Source organism: Cololabis saira, chromosome 5 (genome assembly GCF_033807715.1).
Source record: "Cololabis saira isolate AMF1-May2022 chromosome 5, fColSai1.1, whole genome shotgun sequence".
NCBI lineage: Eukaryota > Metazoa > Chordata > Actinopteri > Beloniformes > Belonidae > Cololabis > Cololabis saira.
Genome location: NC_084591.1, coordinates 17030351 through 17046569, shown reverse-complemented (window position 1 = coordinate 17046569; position 16219 = coordinate 17030351). Strand labels below are relative to the sequence as shown.

The 16219-nt window shown below is 39.8% G+C and overlaps 1 protein-coding gene across 2 annotated transcripts in view; it reads right to left on the bottom strand.

Moving 5' to 3' along the window:
• shisal1b (shisa like 1b) overlaps nucleotides 1-16219 on the bottom strand; it is a 51992-nt gene that overhangs the window by 10269 nt on the left and 25504 nt on the right. Inside the window, exons 2-4 of one of the 2 annotated variants that reach the window (XM_061721089.1) lie at nucleotides 14751-14950; nucleotides 9459-9696; nucleotides 5371-5673 (exon numbers count right to left, since the gene is read on the bottom strand). In XM_061721089.1, the coding sequence (XP_061577073.1) occupies nucleotides 5371-5673; nucleotides 9459-9696; nucleotides 14751-14817 (608 nt within the window). In that variant the 5' untranslated portion in view covers nucleotides 14818-14950. Of the gene's footprint in view, nucleotides 1-5366; nucleotides 5674-9458; nucleotides 9697-14750; nucleotides 14951-16219 lie in introns of those variants that run through there. The other variant, XM_061721090.1, reaches the window with a different exon arrangement.

Genomic DNA, 16219 nt, shown 5'->3' with positions numbered 1-16219 from the left:
TTGACTTGCTTTCTGGATTGCTCTGCTGCACTGGTAACCATTTGTGCTGGATTCCTGAGTTTCTGTGCGTGTGGGTTGTTTTTAGATGCCAGTTTTGGGACTTGACCTGATCTCTTTTTGTCTACATTTGGCCAGCAGATGTTTAACTAAGAGGACCCAGTTTTCTGAACCATTACCCTGCAACCTTCCCAAGGGATAAAGATCTGCACCCCTGCAAATAAAACATGGACCATCTGATGACGCACTGCTGTGGAACATCAAGTGTGGCATACGTACTGTATCATCCTTTGGGACTACATAACACGTTTTTGGAAGAAAAAAAAAAAGAAGCAAGTTTTATCTGGATTCTGAGAAGTGCCTCACTGTGTGAAACTATAAACTTGTCCCAGAAACGTCTTGTGACCGAATGCAGCGTCAAGCGTCTGCCACATTTTCACTGATGTAAGACAATGCGAGAACATGTTTAGGTCTTGGTAAATGCTGTTTGTTAAGGCGATAGCACATTCATCCTGAAGTTGCTCCTGTTACTCGTCATCAGCATGAATTACCTTTTTTTAAGGTCTTTTTAATTAGCTGGAGTTTAAAGAAACGTCCCATGTTCTGCTTTTAACCTGGTGTGCACTCACCACAGGGCAGTCTAGCCAGTCTGGAATGGATTAGCCCCATCATCCTGAGCAGGCTTCATGGCTAATGAGGAAATCCCATGGATGTGTTCAGTCTAAGTTAACCACATTTCCACCAGCAGAGCAGCCTCCTGTTCCTCGCATCAGCATCCCACCTCCTCCATCTTTTTCTCCCAAAGTCCATACAGGTTCTCAAAGCCATTTGTCAAATGTCTGCAGCATTAAATTATCATGACCTGAGAGAGTTCTGTCTACCTTTAGGAAGAGACTGAGCCACAGCCGGACAGAAAGGGCTTCACAATGTGTGAGAGAGAGACCTGAATGACAAATGGACTCCACACAAGTATGTGTTTGTTCAGGATGTGACCTGTTTTTTGTGCAGCTTTATTATCAAAGCTTGAACAATGTCTGGGCAAAGAGGAGAAGCTCCCTGCAGCTACTGTGTGTTATATTTAACTTGTGGAGTCATACATCATCTCATTTGTCTTAACAGCTGTCACATGTAGGTTAGCACACCTGGAGACTCTTGTGACTGCACTTGGAGGTAGAAATGTCCACCAAAGGAAATCCAAATACGGGTTGTGACCCAAAATCTAATGATTCAGGTTAGAGATGAGTAAGACGCCCAAAGCAGGCAGCAGTGTTTACATATTATCCACTTTCTTTCTCTTTATTAAAATGACAGCTTTAATGAGCTGCTCAGAATTAAACCCAGGAAATATCTCCAGGCCAAAGTTTGTCTCTGGTTGATGATAATGTAAAAGGTTGTTATTTTTAGACTGAGGACCTGCAGATCTGATGCTTTACAGAGAATTATCCATTAGTGGACACAGAGTTAGAAAATGTAAAATATTGATAAAGTCAAGCTGCTATGGTTTTCAACCAAATAGATGGTTATTCCACTGGCTGGATGTAATCATCTATGTGTGTTATCTTTGTTTTATTGTTTTTACTGGGAAAGGATCCCGAAAAGGAACTCAAGGAAAATGGGGAGCGTGATGTTCAAGGGTTCACCCTATTTGCTTGAGGGAAAGTATGCTAAAAATGCTCAAATTTGTCCTGCTAGGCTCACAGATCCCCTGCCATGTAGCTCTTAGTGTATCAAAACAGATGCAGAACACAAAGCACAAACTAAAAAAAGCAGACAAGAAAATGAGGCCGGGAGAAATTGTGCTAAAAAGGAAAGGAAATAAACAACATTTCTAGAAAGAATCCCCTAATTTGCGTCTGTTTTATTGATATTTTTCCAAACAACAACAGTGTCTATGCTGGAAATATGCTTATCGGAGCAGAACAAATCCCATTGTGCAACAGTCTGCCCAGGTTTACGTAATGCAGTTTAATGTCTGGGGTATGGCTTCAGGTGTTTTTTCTGTCTGTGTGCTAAAAGAAGCTAACAGATATTCATGGCGCAGTGTTTTTTTTCTATCAATTATGTAAATCCCATCCATCCCGTGGGTTTGTTAATGAGGTGAGGATGAGGTATTCAATCAGCTGTCTCTGCTGTAAATGAATTATCAGAGTGCTGTGGAGGTAATGTAAGTGATGGAAGATCTCACGTTGACTTTGTTTACTTATGTTCATTGTTAATGAAAGAAGGATGTGGGTGTTTTCAAGGATGAATATAAATTGAAGTGAAACTCAAACTGGTGATTGGTTTGCTGTGGGTGATCTCAAAGTTATAAAATGCTTTGTGACATAAGCCAGGTGCCTGTGTGAGCACAACACGAAGATGTTTAGGATAAATCTGACAAGTGATAATGTTCTCGGAGAAGGGCAACACAACAAACGCAAAGACTGCAAGAATTAACTGTCACTCATAACGACGTTTATTCATCGCTGCGCATTACATGCAGAGCAACTACAACCCAAAATCAGAAAAAGTTGACATGATATGGAAAAGTTAGAAATACCAAATACCAAATATATCTCATGTTTATTCTCATCAACTTTACTTCATTTGGTCTGTAAGACATTTAAAAAAAAGGTGGGACAATAAAGCTTTTTTTCCTTTATTTATTCATTAGGGCCCAAGCACTTACAGTGCAAAGGCTCTATTGTATCTGTAGGAATTTTTTTTTCTTTTTTCTTTCTTTCTTTTTCCGACAAAAGGAGGGCGTTTTTGCCCCCCTAAAAGTGCCGCAAAAGTCACCAAATTTTGCAAGCCAAGCCTGGCGAAAAATTTGATATTTAATGGTTTGCATTAATGGGCGCAGCCTAATGGCTCAACAGCGCCCCCTAGAAAACTTTGTGCCTCAAGCCCCACAATACGGTTTGACGTACATGCACGAAAATCGGTACACACCTGTATCATGTCGCAACTTAAAGAAAAGTCTCCTGGAACCAGGGCCAAAACCGAACAGGAAGTCAACCATTTTGAATTAATCGTGTAATTTTGGTGCAATTTATGCCACTTCTTCGGCCGTTACTACGGCCCGAACCATAACGTGCACCCAGGTGTGTTACATCAAAATGTGCGTGTAGATCCTGGGACGATGGGCATTACTTTTCTCAGTCAAAAGCGTTACCGTGGCGACGATAGACGCCAAAAAGCGCGACCCCCCTCATCTGATTGGTCCATATTTGATAGTCCCTACTTTCTGCCATAACTTTTGAACGGATTGTGATAAAGACATGTGGGTTGTGTCATCGGACTCGGTATTGAGTACTTGACCTTCATTGGCCTGAATTAGTCCCGCCCCTTCTTCTGATTGGTCGATATTTGATAGTCCCTATTTTCTGCTATAACTTTTGAATGGTTTCCTATAGAGAGTCGTTGGTGGTGTCATCTGACTCGGTTTTGACTCCTTCACCTTAATTGGTGAAAATTAGCCCCGCCCCTTCTTCTGATTGGTTGATATGTGATAGTTCCGATTTTCTGCAATAACTTTTGAATGCTTTGACATAAAGACTCATGGGTGGTGTCATCGGACATGGTTTTGAGTCCTTGAACATAATTGCTGCAAATTAGCCCCGCCCCTTCATCTGATTGGTCGATATCTGATGCCATAACTTTTGAATGGTTTGATATAGAGAGTCGTGGGTGGTGTCATCCGCTAAATGTCCAGGCCTGAAGACATCTACATGCCTGTCATACAAGCGCTTCCACTGCAGCACGCCTGAACTTGCACAAGGGTGCGAGGGACCGTTCATCGCTGCTTGCAGATTTAATTTTCTTTATTTCTGGCACTAAAGAGAACAAAAGTTTAACTGTTTCAGTTGTTAAATTTCAAATGTGCTTTATTCTGTATACCAATAAAGGGTTTGTGTGGGATTAACTGTTGGGGACATGTTCGGGCAGCAGGTAGGTCAGTCCAGTACCTGTACCGGCTTCCCCTCAGCTGAACATTGCAAGGAAATTCAATATCTTTCATTCTCTTGTTGAAACATTCTTGGAAAAGATGTAGCCCTGAAGGCAACACATCGAAACAAATTCTTTTATGTATTTCACCTTTGGTCCAAGGTGTACGGGGTACATTTACTCCCCAAAAAATGGAAAAGAAACAAACTGACCCCAGTACACACTGTGTGATGCTTCGCCATCACTGATGCCCCAGGTTTCAATTCAATTCAATTCAAGATACTTTATTAATCCCCGAAGGGCTGATGTGTCCTTTAGACAAGGTTAGTGTAGGGCTTGTATTTTTCCATCACAGTAATATCTTTGTAAGAGGGCATTTCTGAATGTTGTGCAATATTGTAGTGCTTAACAAAACATTTCCTAAATCCCATGTGGTTATGTCAGCTTTGATAAATGACAGTTCTACATGCAGCGCTGTCTGAGGGTTTAGAGTTCCACGGTTACATTCTTCCAGACTCCATGAGTTGTTTAATGATATTTTGCATTTTAAAAAGAGAAATATACAAAATTCTTCCAATCTTTCTCTGAGAAACATCCTTTCACTGATACTTCTTTTGTACCAAATCAACTTTACAATCCCCTGTTCGCCATCACATCATCATTTTCCCTTTTTTACCCCTTTGTCTCCTTACTAAGATTATTCAGAATTTGTGCCTTCAAATTAAGTTTACAAGAAAAAAACATGCTCTATTTCTGTCAATGGTGTATATGTCATAGAATGATTACCAGTGCACTTTCTGTATCATCCCAACATTTTCTGATCTAGGCATGTACTTGTTGCTCATTTTAGTTTGAACTGAACTTGCGTTGGCAGCTTCCATGTGCACTTATCTTGCAAATATGCTTCCAAGTACTTTCAAAGATTTTTTTAAGACCAATTCGCAAATTCATAACTATAATACCAGACAATTTGAGGATCTCCATTCTTCATTCAGTCGTACCAATAGCAGTCAGTTCTCCATCAAAGACAGAGGTGCCTCACTCTGGAACTCTCATATACTTATCGCAAAATCTTCACTGTCTATTAATAGTTTTAAACAGAGATTGAAGACCAGCCTTATTGACCAAGCGTCTAGAAGTGCTTCCACTTAATGTGGACTCACTTCTGCACGTGCACACCGAGAAATTGTCTGTTTATATCCATCTTTTTTGAACGCTGTTTTTTTTTTTTGTTTGTTTTTTTTGTTTTTTTGGTTCTTGCTATTATTTTAATACAATGTATTTTTCCTGGTGAGAACTTTGAATAAGCCCATTTAGGGCTTCCTTTCTCACCTGCACATATTTTCATGCTTTTTATGTTCATTTAAACTTTTGTACCGTTTTTTTTTATGTTGTGCAAATAAACAAATCAAATCAAATCAAATCATGTGATGGATGGCGACTCACCATGCTGTGGATGTGTTGTAGGGCAGGAGCGTAGGGCTCTGGCTCTCTCCTCGAAGGCTGTGTCTGGGCTGGTTGTGGCTGGGGACCATGGGCTGGGCCTGAGCATAGACCTCGCTTTCCTCTGGCATGGACCTGTGCCACTGATTCCTTGCCTTCTTCAGCCAGCGTCCTCCCAGACCCCACTTCTCCAGGTAGATCCGGCAGAGCTCGTAGTTTATGGCTGAGTAGTAGAGAAAGTCCAGGGCCAGCAGCACCATGACAAAGAAGCCGTAGATCCACACGCCCACCAGGGCTGTGTAATTACTGCAGGAGTGACAGATGTTAATGTGGTTTCATCTCCAAACAGGATGATTAACAGTCTTCACATGCTCCAAGCTTTCAAACACATATTAATTTTAGCTCTTAAATCCTAAAGACTATGATTATACTTCCAGGTGTGAATTTTTTTGCCTTTCACATGGCAAGAACAAGACATTCATCATTATTAAAAACCCTTGATCCGGCTCATTTTCTCCTTCTGCTTCCAAATTGGATAAAGAATCTTCATAAAAAACACATTTAATCCATCTTTTTTGGGGGAGATCTAACAGTTTCTCTGTAAATGTGCACTCTTATTTTTCACCTCTCGTAAATTTCCTTCATGTATTACATGATCCAGCTTGATTTATGTGTGACACATTTGAACTCTGTTTTTAGTCCACCCACATCCATAAAATATAACGAGGTAAATGAGCAGAAATAGCTTCAAGAAAATAGCTTATTGAGGAGTTTGCGAGCAAGCATACGAAAACAGGGATATTAAATTATCTTTGGGTGTGACATTTCTGCTTGAATCGGCACCGGGACTATTTAGCTGGGGAAAATCAGACAATAGGACAGAATTAAAAAAATAAATAAATGCATTCCACCTTGGAAACTGAGATTTAAATCAGAGACTTATTAAGAGGGAAACACGTTTTATTTGCCACTTGTAATTACCATGACTGCACTGGTTAAAGCCTTTGACTATTTAAAAATAATAAAGGTTGCCAAAGTGTTTCTAATCAAGTGAATCTTCTTATGTCTGAACTCATATAGCACTAGGGTATTTATCGTAAACTACTTAAAAAAAAAATGATTTGAGCTGCTTGAATGAGTACCACTCTGGATAAATGTCACAGCAGAATTTAAATCTTCAGAAATGTATCATTATCCACACTGCATCTGACACATGCACTGTATAATCTACTTTCTGAGGGTTTCCTTTAAGGAGCTGCACAGAAAATGGTCACAGCTCTTGGAAGGGATTCACTACAACTACACGACTAAAACTGACGTTCCTAAATATTTAGCACTGCCATCTCAGAGAAAAGAAACAGATGCCACTGATTAACTGAAAAAGAGTTTTATTTCTTCTGTTTCCAACATTTATTCTCAGATGGCTCCTCCATCCCCTTCACCAATGCGCAATTTCAACAATGTAACAACATAGAATCCTGTTTTTTATGCAACATTCAATAATTTAGTGAAACTCCTTTAATTTTAACTTCAAAGGCAGTAAAACTCAAATCTATAGTAACATTTTTACCATGCGGTGGAAGAAGATAGCTGTTTTTTTTCTTCTTTTAGGTCAATTGTTGCTTGCCCAGTGGTAAATATCAAGCCCGCTGTCCTATCAGCTATTGAACCAAGATGAAAGAGTAGCCCAACAGGCCATCAGACGCTAAAAATGAAATATCATGACTAGCTGCAGGGCAGCGTGAACCGTCCAAGCAGCGGCATGCTGGGAGGGCATTAGTACAAAGAGCTGTGGTTTTGTCACCCAAACCTCCCACTGAGCGTTCCCACAGAAGGAGAGGTGCATTTTTCTCTGTCCTTTACTCAGCTGACATCAAATCATCCTGCAAGCAACAGAGGCATCCTCAATCTTATAGGTCCCATCTGTCACATGCTGGCATTTGCTTGCAGTTTACTAATAATAATTCTTAACAGCCTTTTAATTTGTGTGTAATCATCTGCACTGTGACACAATCTGGAACACCAGAGCTTATTTGATATAATAGCCAGCACTTAACACCTGAGAAACAGAAGCATGTGTGGGTGTCCCAACCCCAACACAAATGCTTTTAGCATCTACTCTCCTCTGTGGTTGCTTTTGAATTGCTCTGTAGGTGCGAATCGATGAACCCTCTAGAAAAGAGGCAGACGGTGTCAACAAGCGAGGCACTATAGAGAAAATAAACCACTCGCCAGGGTGTCAGCCGAATTCCCTTATCAAAGGAGCCGAGGAAATGTGTTCTCTACAAATAATTGTTCCACTAAAACTGCTGACAGGAAGCTCCTCATTATTCAGAAGAAACCGTTTTTCCTCTAATTACTTGTGCCAAGACGGCTTGTGTTTGGTCATATTTGTTTGCATTTGAACACGGCTAGACATACAGAATATAGCAGGGGATTTCAGGGTCATTTGGTGTCCAATTTAATCTATCTATAATCTATAGAGTGTAATCTATCTATCTATATTTGTTTAAAGGTGGGAAAAGGTTTTCTTGAACATCCAATTAGGGAATTGTTCATAATATTTTCTATTACAGTAATAAAAATATGTGTAAAAATTAAAGCCACACACTGCAAAAACAGCCCTGCTAGAAATAAGCCTAATATTCCTAAATCTAGTCAAATTTGTCTTATTATGAGCAAAAATATCTCAGCCAATTAAGATTTTAAGTATCACCTATAGATCTGTAGTTGTATCTAGTATTGCTTTGCTGTAGCATGTATTTAAGCTCTTCTAATGTCCCACCAATTCATTTTAATTAGATTTAGGCCAGAACTTTGATGAAGCCTTTCCAAAACCTCAATTCTTTCATTTTTCAATTAATCTGGTTTAGATTAGATGGTTGAAAAATGTCAGTTATTTGTCCCGTACCATGATCCATCTTTAGCTAGACAGTCTCACATACACTCACTCAACAACTGGAAGATTCTGAGGAACCCTGGCTGCAAAACAGGTCCGAATCACAAACCCTCCACCTCTGTGGAATCGCTATGAGGTGTTTCTGCGGAAATAATGTGTTTAGTTTTCATGTCCTTTTTTCGGTTCAAACAAAAAACAAACAAGCTCCAGTTTGGTTTCATCTGTCCATGGGAAATCGTGACGGAAGCCATGTGGTTTGTTCAGATACATTTGAAAATCTCAGTCGTGGTTCCGTGTTCTTTTTAGACAGAGGGGTCTTTCTATTGGAAACTATTTCAAACAAACCACACTTGTTCAGTCTTTTTTTAATTTGTGCCATCACGAAGTTTAACATTTAACATGCTCAGCGATGCCTGTCGGGTCTGAGATGTGGGCTCCCCAGTGTTTTAGTATTTCTCTGAGCTTTGCACAGCCTGACCCTGGCCCTTCAAATGACTAGGACATACAGTATACTCCCAGGAAGACTGCCAGCTGCTTTGAATGTTTGGATGATCACTTCCTCAAAAGTTAATGATTAGCAGCACATGGCTGCAGCTTAACTCTTTAAATCCTATGGAAGCAATATGGGGGTACTTAGCATTACACACATTTCTTTTCTTTATGACTTTTTCTTTAAATCAATCTTTGTCTGTCAAATGTTGTATTACCAATAATAAGACACAATATGATCCGATGATTTTATTTTGCCATTACACAAAAAAAACCCAACAATCTAAGATTAAAAGACGGATACTAACTTTTCCAAAGGATTGTAGGAACGTAATAACCAGCAAGTCACGTAGGCATTTAATTAGACACTAGCAAGACATATTGTGCTGATCAGATAATGATAACAATGCAGCACTTGGAGCTATTTTGGGTTAAGCAGTGTGGCCAAAAAAACAGGAGCACCATCCATCATGAGAGAGGAACTCCAATTTTTTCAGTTGTCATCTTGCTGGAAAACGTGGGATGCATGAATGATCCAAACATTATATTCAAACATCTGTCTTTTATTATATTTTAATCAGTTATTAAATTATCAGAGTCTTGCAAACCCTCCATCAATTTTCCATGAGCAAACAGAAATGGCACACACCCACATGTGCAAAGAGGTCAACGCAAGTCCAACGGCCGCTGGATTTTTACTTACTTGTGTGAATAACCGTCCGAAGAGGTGGTGAGGTTGACCTGCATGACTGTCTGGAACTCCGTGTCGTTGCAGCAGTACTTGAAGGCGGTGTTGTTGTGGTGACAGCAGAACATGTAAGTCTTGTTGTCCGAGAGCCGCGGGCAGTGAAAGCCAAAGTGGTAACGGCCTTTGTGGTCAGAGTAGGGCTCGCACACTCGGTAATGAGCAGAGAGGGCTGCAGTGGCGGGGAACACAAAAACTGTTGGGGTGGTATTCAGCAGACAAAGACACATGCACTCAATACAAATACTTGCTCATGACCCTTTAACAAAGCTCTAATAAGATTTTTGGATGAAAAAATATTTTCAAGGAAAGGCTTTTGAATCTGCATCTGCTTTACTGCAAAACCATGATTACATCTTGTTTTCTTTGGAAGCTGCTGGACAGACATGACTGGAGAGAATTTGGGTAATATAATGTTTTATGACAAGGAACACCAAACAAACAAATAGAAATAACCAGAAAAGGGTTATCGTTAGTTATCCCTGATGGCAAAGCTGTATTTTACTATTGGACAACAACAAAAAACCTTAAAACGACAGGTATATTTAGTTTATTAGGCAGATATAAACCACACTACTCCTCTTGAATCCAAGATTCCACTATCAAGCTTCGGTTATCAAATCTCGCTGGAGAGGTTCGCAGCGTGGGATGAAAATCAGCACCTCTAAATCTGAGACCATGGTCCTCAGTCAGAAAAGGGAGTTCCCTTATCAGGTCAGGAATCGGATACTGCCCTAAGTGGAGGGGTTCAAGTATCTCGGGGTCTTGTTCATGAGTGAGGGAAGAATGGAGGACGAGATTGATAGGCGAATTGGTGTGGTGTCCGCAGTGATTCGGACTTAAGGTCTGTCGTTGTAAAGGAGATTTACCAGTGGGTCTACCTTCCTACCCATATGGTCACAAGCTGTGGGTACTGACTGAAAGAACGAGATTGCAGATGCAAGCTGCAGAAATGAGTTTCCTCTGAGTGTCCGGGCTCTCCCTTTAGTGATAGGGTGAGAAGCTCTGTCATCGAAGAGGGGCTCCTAGTAGAGGATGCCTGTGCCATCTCATTTGGCTCCTCTGCATCGAGACAAGCCAAATGAGATGGCACAGGCATCTGGTGAGGATGCCTCCTGGACACCTCCCTGGTGAGGTTTTCCCGGGCATGTCCCACTGGGAAGAGATCCCGAGGAAGACCCAGGACACGCTGGAGGGACTGTGTCTCTTGGCTGGCCTGGGAACGCCTTGGGAGATGAGCTGGACGAAGTGGCTGAGGGGAGGGAAGTCTGGACTACCCTGGATGGATGGATGGATGGATGGATGGATGGATGGATGGATGGATGGATGGATGGATGGATGGATGGATGGATGGATGGAAGACTTTCAGTTCCTTTTGATGGAAAAACGAAATGCTCCTGCGATCAAAAGAGTTTACTTTGGAAAATGTATATGTCAGTTCATCCCCTGATGTTTTTTTGTTCAGGGAGTCAGAAGAAAGATAACTAAAAGTCAGCTTTCAGAAAACACTGATCTACTTCTGTTTTATGTAGCAACTACCGTTGCACATGGTGAAACAGTCACTTCATTACAGAGTAATGGAAGTATGAATGGAGCAAATGGTACTCTGGCCTTTTTTCACATAAAACTGTCATGTCAAGTCTCAGCAGCTTCAGAAGAAAACAAATCTGTGAAACCCTGCTTTCTTGGAGGAAAAGGCAACATTGTTTTTGTTAGAAAATCTGGATACAAATTAGGTTCAGCTTGTGAAATCACAAGAATCTCGTAGAGAAGCATCCCAGATGCCATACGATGATAATATTTACCAATTTATAAGAAAAAGGAACCAAACATAGCTGGTGTCACTTTATGGGTCAGAACGTTGTTGCAACAATTGACAAGGACATGGCTGCTTTTTTCAGCATCCTCTGTACTAATCAATATCAGCTTCTTGGCATGGTTTCACTTAACATTGCCAGTAATACGAGGAAAAATAACCATAACAGTTTACAGTAAGACAGTCAAGCGGTATAAAAACAGACATTTTAAATAGGCAGCTCAAAACCATAAACTTTAAATGCCATTTGTGTCCGTGCTTTATTAACCATGCTTCACATGCTTCACTTTATGTCAGTATTTATGTCAGATATTTAAAATTTACTTGAAGTGAGCAAATAATGTACTACAAAAGAACACAAAATGCCACATTAGGTTCTTGAAATAACTTATCATACTGGCAGAAAGATGTGACCATGATATTTATCAGACATTTTGCAGCTGAAATAGAAACTTGTTTGCAGTCTGATAAAACAGATTGTTTGGCACCGTCTTTAAGAGAATGTTATATACATTCTCTGCAGGTATACCAATATGATTTGTGTCACAGAATTAAATGGTACGTGTTCAAGTGATGTGCAGTTATATTGCTTTTGTTGTAAGGGATTTATCTTTGTCTTGTGAAATTCCTTTTCTCCGTCAAACAGCGATGTGTTTTTGCTTTCTTTTAGTTTACTTGTCGTGTAGAAGTATTTCTGTAATCGCAAGCAGAGGAAAAGTGGGATTTGAAAGAGAGCTCTCTGATTATAATCTGGGTTGTGCAGCCAGCTGTCTTCGCTTCAGCAAGCCCAAATTTGACCAGCGGAGGGTTGAAAATGGAGGAATGCTGAAGGACACGGCAGAATTAGAGGTCAAAAGCCGCTTGGAGTGACAGAATAATCATACTGACAACAAGAAGAACGGATGTCTGGATGTAAGGGATAACTGTCTATTAACATGGCACAAAAAGAGACCAGCTCAAGGTAAGTATCTGGCAGCTCAAATGAACAACAGCTGTTTCTGAAAGCGACACAGTTGTAAACACACCCACCTGCTCAATTTCATTAACACCTCTTGAAAGTTCGGATACAGTTAATGGCTTGGCTCTGGCAGTAGACTTTGTTTACTACATGTGGTTTGAAAATGGCCGTGGCTCTCCCCAACAACCACCATCTGAATATCAACAAGTCCTCACAGGCTGTACTTATTTATCTGTGCCAGCAAGTCACATCTGCAGTTTGATGCCTTTGTTCTGAGATATAAAAGCTAATGGATTTAATTCAGCACACTGAAATTTACTTGGATTCTTTTGTAAGACATTTCATTTCATCATTTAGAAGGATGTACTCTTTTAATCATTTTGTCTTTATTTGACCTTTTATTTTCAGACCATCAAGTTATTATTAAGAAATAACATGCAGATTTATATTAAATATTTGCAGTATGACTAATAACATTTCCTGGTGTGTGCTATTGCCAGTTAAATTCTAATAAAATTTCAAAGTGGGCATAGTATGTTTTCCTGACTTAAGTGTTGCACTGATGAATTCTTAACCTTGATGCCTGATATATGAAATAATACACATCGTTTTTATTTATTTTATTTGAATTGTTTATAATTCAAATCAAAAATGCTCCCAATTCTGTGCTTAGAAGTTTTTGATTTGGCAATTGTATTTATTTTTCTATTCATTCTATTTATTTATTTTTTTTAATTGTGCACATCTATTTATTTATTTATTTATTCTGGGGGTGGTGGTGAGGTTTCATCAAATAAATAAGTAAAACTCAGACATCAAAGGGGATAAGTATATGTTTGCGCCATACATATGCTCACATGCTCATGTTTGACATTGACGATTACATGTGGTAATAATCTGATCTGTTGTCCTCGAGTGTCCTCACTCGTTACTAGCAAAGATTTGTACTACAGATGATGCATTATTCTGGCAATTAGTGCTACATTTCACTGCCTCCAAATCATTCAGGTGTGGTGCACAGAAAGCTGATTGCAGGTTTGACATATAATAAGCATGGGATAGTCACACACATAATGGACAGTATATATAATATAGTATAAGTAAGTATATATAACCGATTATGTGTAATGTGGGTATTAAACATCGGGCAAAACGCCTCGATTTTGACTCATTTTACCAACTGTACATTGATAGTGACGTAAACAGTTGATTCAGTGGGGTATCACCTGATGGACCCGATTCACTTTTAAAAGGAACTGTGTGACAATGTAAATATATCTTTACATTAGACCAGCTGCATCACTGTTTCTGATTGGCTGAACCCTCGATGAGATCGGACTGCATTTTGCATTTTGAGTCTCGTCATCGTTAAAAACGTAAGTAATCTATTGGTTTTGTTTCTCGTTTGGTTTTGAGCTCTGTGTTCTGTTCCTGACCTGACAGCATCAGCAGTTGTGTTTGTTCACGAGGCACCGCTGCCCCTTACGGAAAGATGACCGAAATTCAACCTGTCAGCAGACTTCAAGACACATCTACCAATCAGAAAGCTCTTAAGACAACAGTAATAGGTATGATGGGTGCAAAGCCAATGAAGACATGCCCTCGGAAAAGATCTCTGGAAATGTCCAATTAAATTTACATTTATCACAAAGTCTAATATGATTTTCATAACGATTAAGGGGTGGGGGGGGGTGACAAAAATTGCAATTATAACCAACTCAACTATGAATGTGGACTGTACGTCAATTCAGCAATCAACTGTGAAGACAGAGGATTTAAACGTCATCCACCCTGCCTGCCAAGAAAAAATTAAAATTAAATCATTATCATTTCAAACATTCATCCATATTTCACATGGTGCCTGGGTGTTGTTATTTAAAAATGAGAGTTTCTCCTGTATTTTCGAGCAAGGATGCTCAACATGGTCACAGACATCAATGCCAGTTGGGATTATTACCAATGCTCGCTCCGTTAGCTGCTGTATTGATTTCCAGCTCTAGCAAGTTTCCTCGCTCCTACCCTGTTTTGTCATTTTCTAACTTGAGTCTCCATCGTTTGCCATTTGCATAATGTGTATTCCATATCTCAGTTATGCATTGTATTTTTTGGCTCTCTTTGCTCTTTTTCTATGTGTAATAACATGCTCTCTTCACAGTTTACGCCTCGTTTCAAGTGCTCCCTGCGGTTCAGCGCTTTTGCTGCAAGTAAAAGTAAGGTCTTGGCTGTAAATGTTTGTGTTTTGATGTTAAGAGTCTCTGACTCAACCTTTGGCCATCAGATATCAACATCTATCCCCTTGTATCCATAAATTGTTTGTGGGTTATTGCCTATGCTTGGCTGTTGGCACTAATAATTCACTCTGCAAGTGAATAAAATCCTTATTTTGGGGCACATAAATGAACAAGTCATATAAATGTCTGCTTCTGAGGGCCACGGAGGCAGATATATAGCTAGGCAGACACTAAACTTCACAGACCTGCAGTGGACAGCAGGAGAAAGATGACTGTCAGGACATTGAAGGACTGCCGGTTGGTGATAGTCATCTTCTTGTCCTCATGCGGGAGGAAGGGAGGGAGCGGCAGGGAAGGGGGAGGGCTGTTCTGCTTTAGCTGGATGTGGGCATCCTCCTCTCGCTGACAGCTCCTGTCACATGACTGCTGCTGGGAGTCAGGAGTCCTGATAGAAACAAGACAGGCAGGGGGAAGACATTAAGATATTTGATTTAAATTTTTCTGGAAGTCCCACCTAACTGCGTGGACAGCTTAACTGTAAGCATCTCAAATGTGTCCTACGGCTTAGAAAAAACAATCGTAGACATTGGTTGAATTAAAACAGCTGAAATTATTAAATGCCTGCTTATTCTGAATTATACAAACGTAGCCAGGAAAAATACATACATATCTCTGAAATAACAAGAAAAACTTAAAGGTTTCCATCATTATTTAATCCATTTTTTTTTTGTATAGATGTCTTTATTGAGGGCATTAAAAGAAAAAGAAATAAGAGTTACAATAACAATATAATTATCAATATTTCCCCCCCTTTGTTTTTACTTTTCATAACATTAATTAAACCAAAATAAATAAATAATAATAATAATTTAAAAAAAAATGAATCCATTTTTAACAACAATCACACTTTGCTCTTTATTTTTGATTTAAATGAAGATTTTACTGAACAAAACAAATGAATCTGGCATGGACAACACTGATGGCACCCTGAACTTGAGCCAACATGCGATCCCTGTGGCTCTCAGGGAGACATCTGCCAATAGGTATTATAGCACCGTCTTCCTGAATGTCCTGTGCTGGCAGTCTCAGCTTTGAAGACTGAGACAGATACTTTTTTTCATTTACGTTCAACAAGATTAATGTTCACTGTGTTATTACAGCCCCTCTTGGGTGTTCTGGGTTTTTATCCTGTCGGAGGACCTTTGACCTGCAACTGAAGCTGAGCTTCCTGACACTAGGGCAGTATGTTTTGCTCCAGGCCTTAATAGTCTTGAGACATCATTGGGTCCTGTGCAGATTCAAGGCCAGAAGCAGCAAACGCTCTTAAACCTTAACTGACCCTCCTCCATGTTTGGCAGTAGGTTTGGTATTTTTTTCTTTTCTTTGAAGCTTCTTTTTTCCATCTGTGAACACTGTGCTTTTGGTCTCATCAGTTTAAAGTACATCTCCTGACCATTTGTGGCTTGTCAACATGAATTTAAGCAAATTTGAGTTTATCAGTGTAGTCCTCCTGATTCTTTTCTGTAGCTCACTGTTGTCCAGAACATGATGGATGGAGTCCGTGTTGAATGTCTTTGGCTGTTTTCTTTGGCTCTTTGTCTACTATCTGCACTATCCTTCTGCTCAATATGGGGTTACATTTCCTCTTGCAGCCACATTCTGACAAGTTGTCTACATGGACCTTATATATCTGAATATTATTTGCAGCTATAGC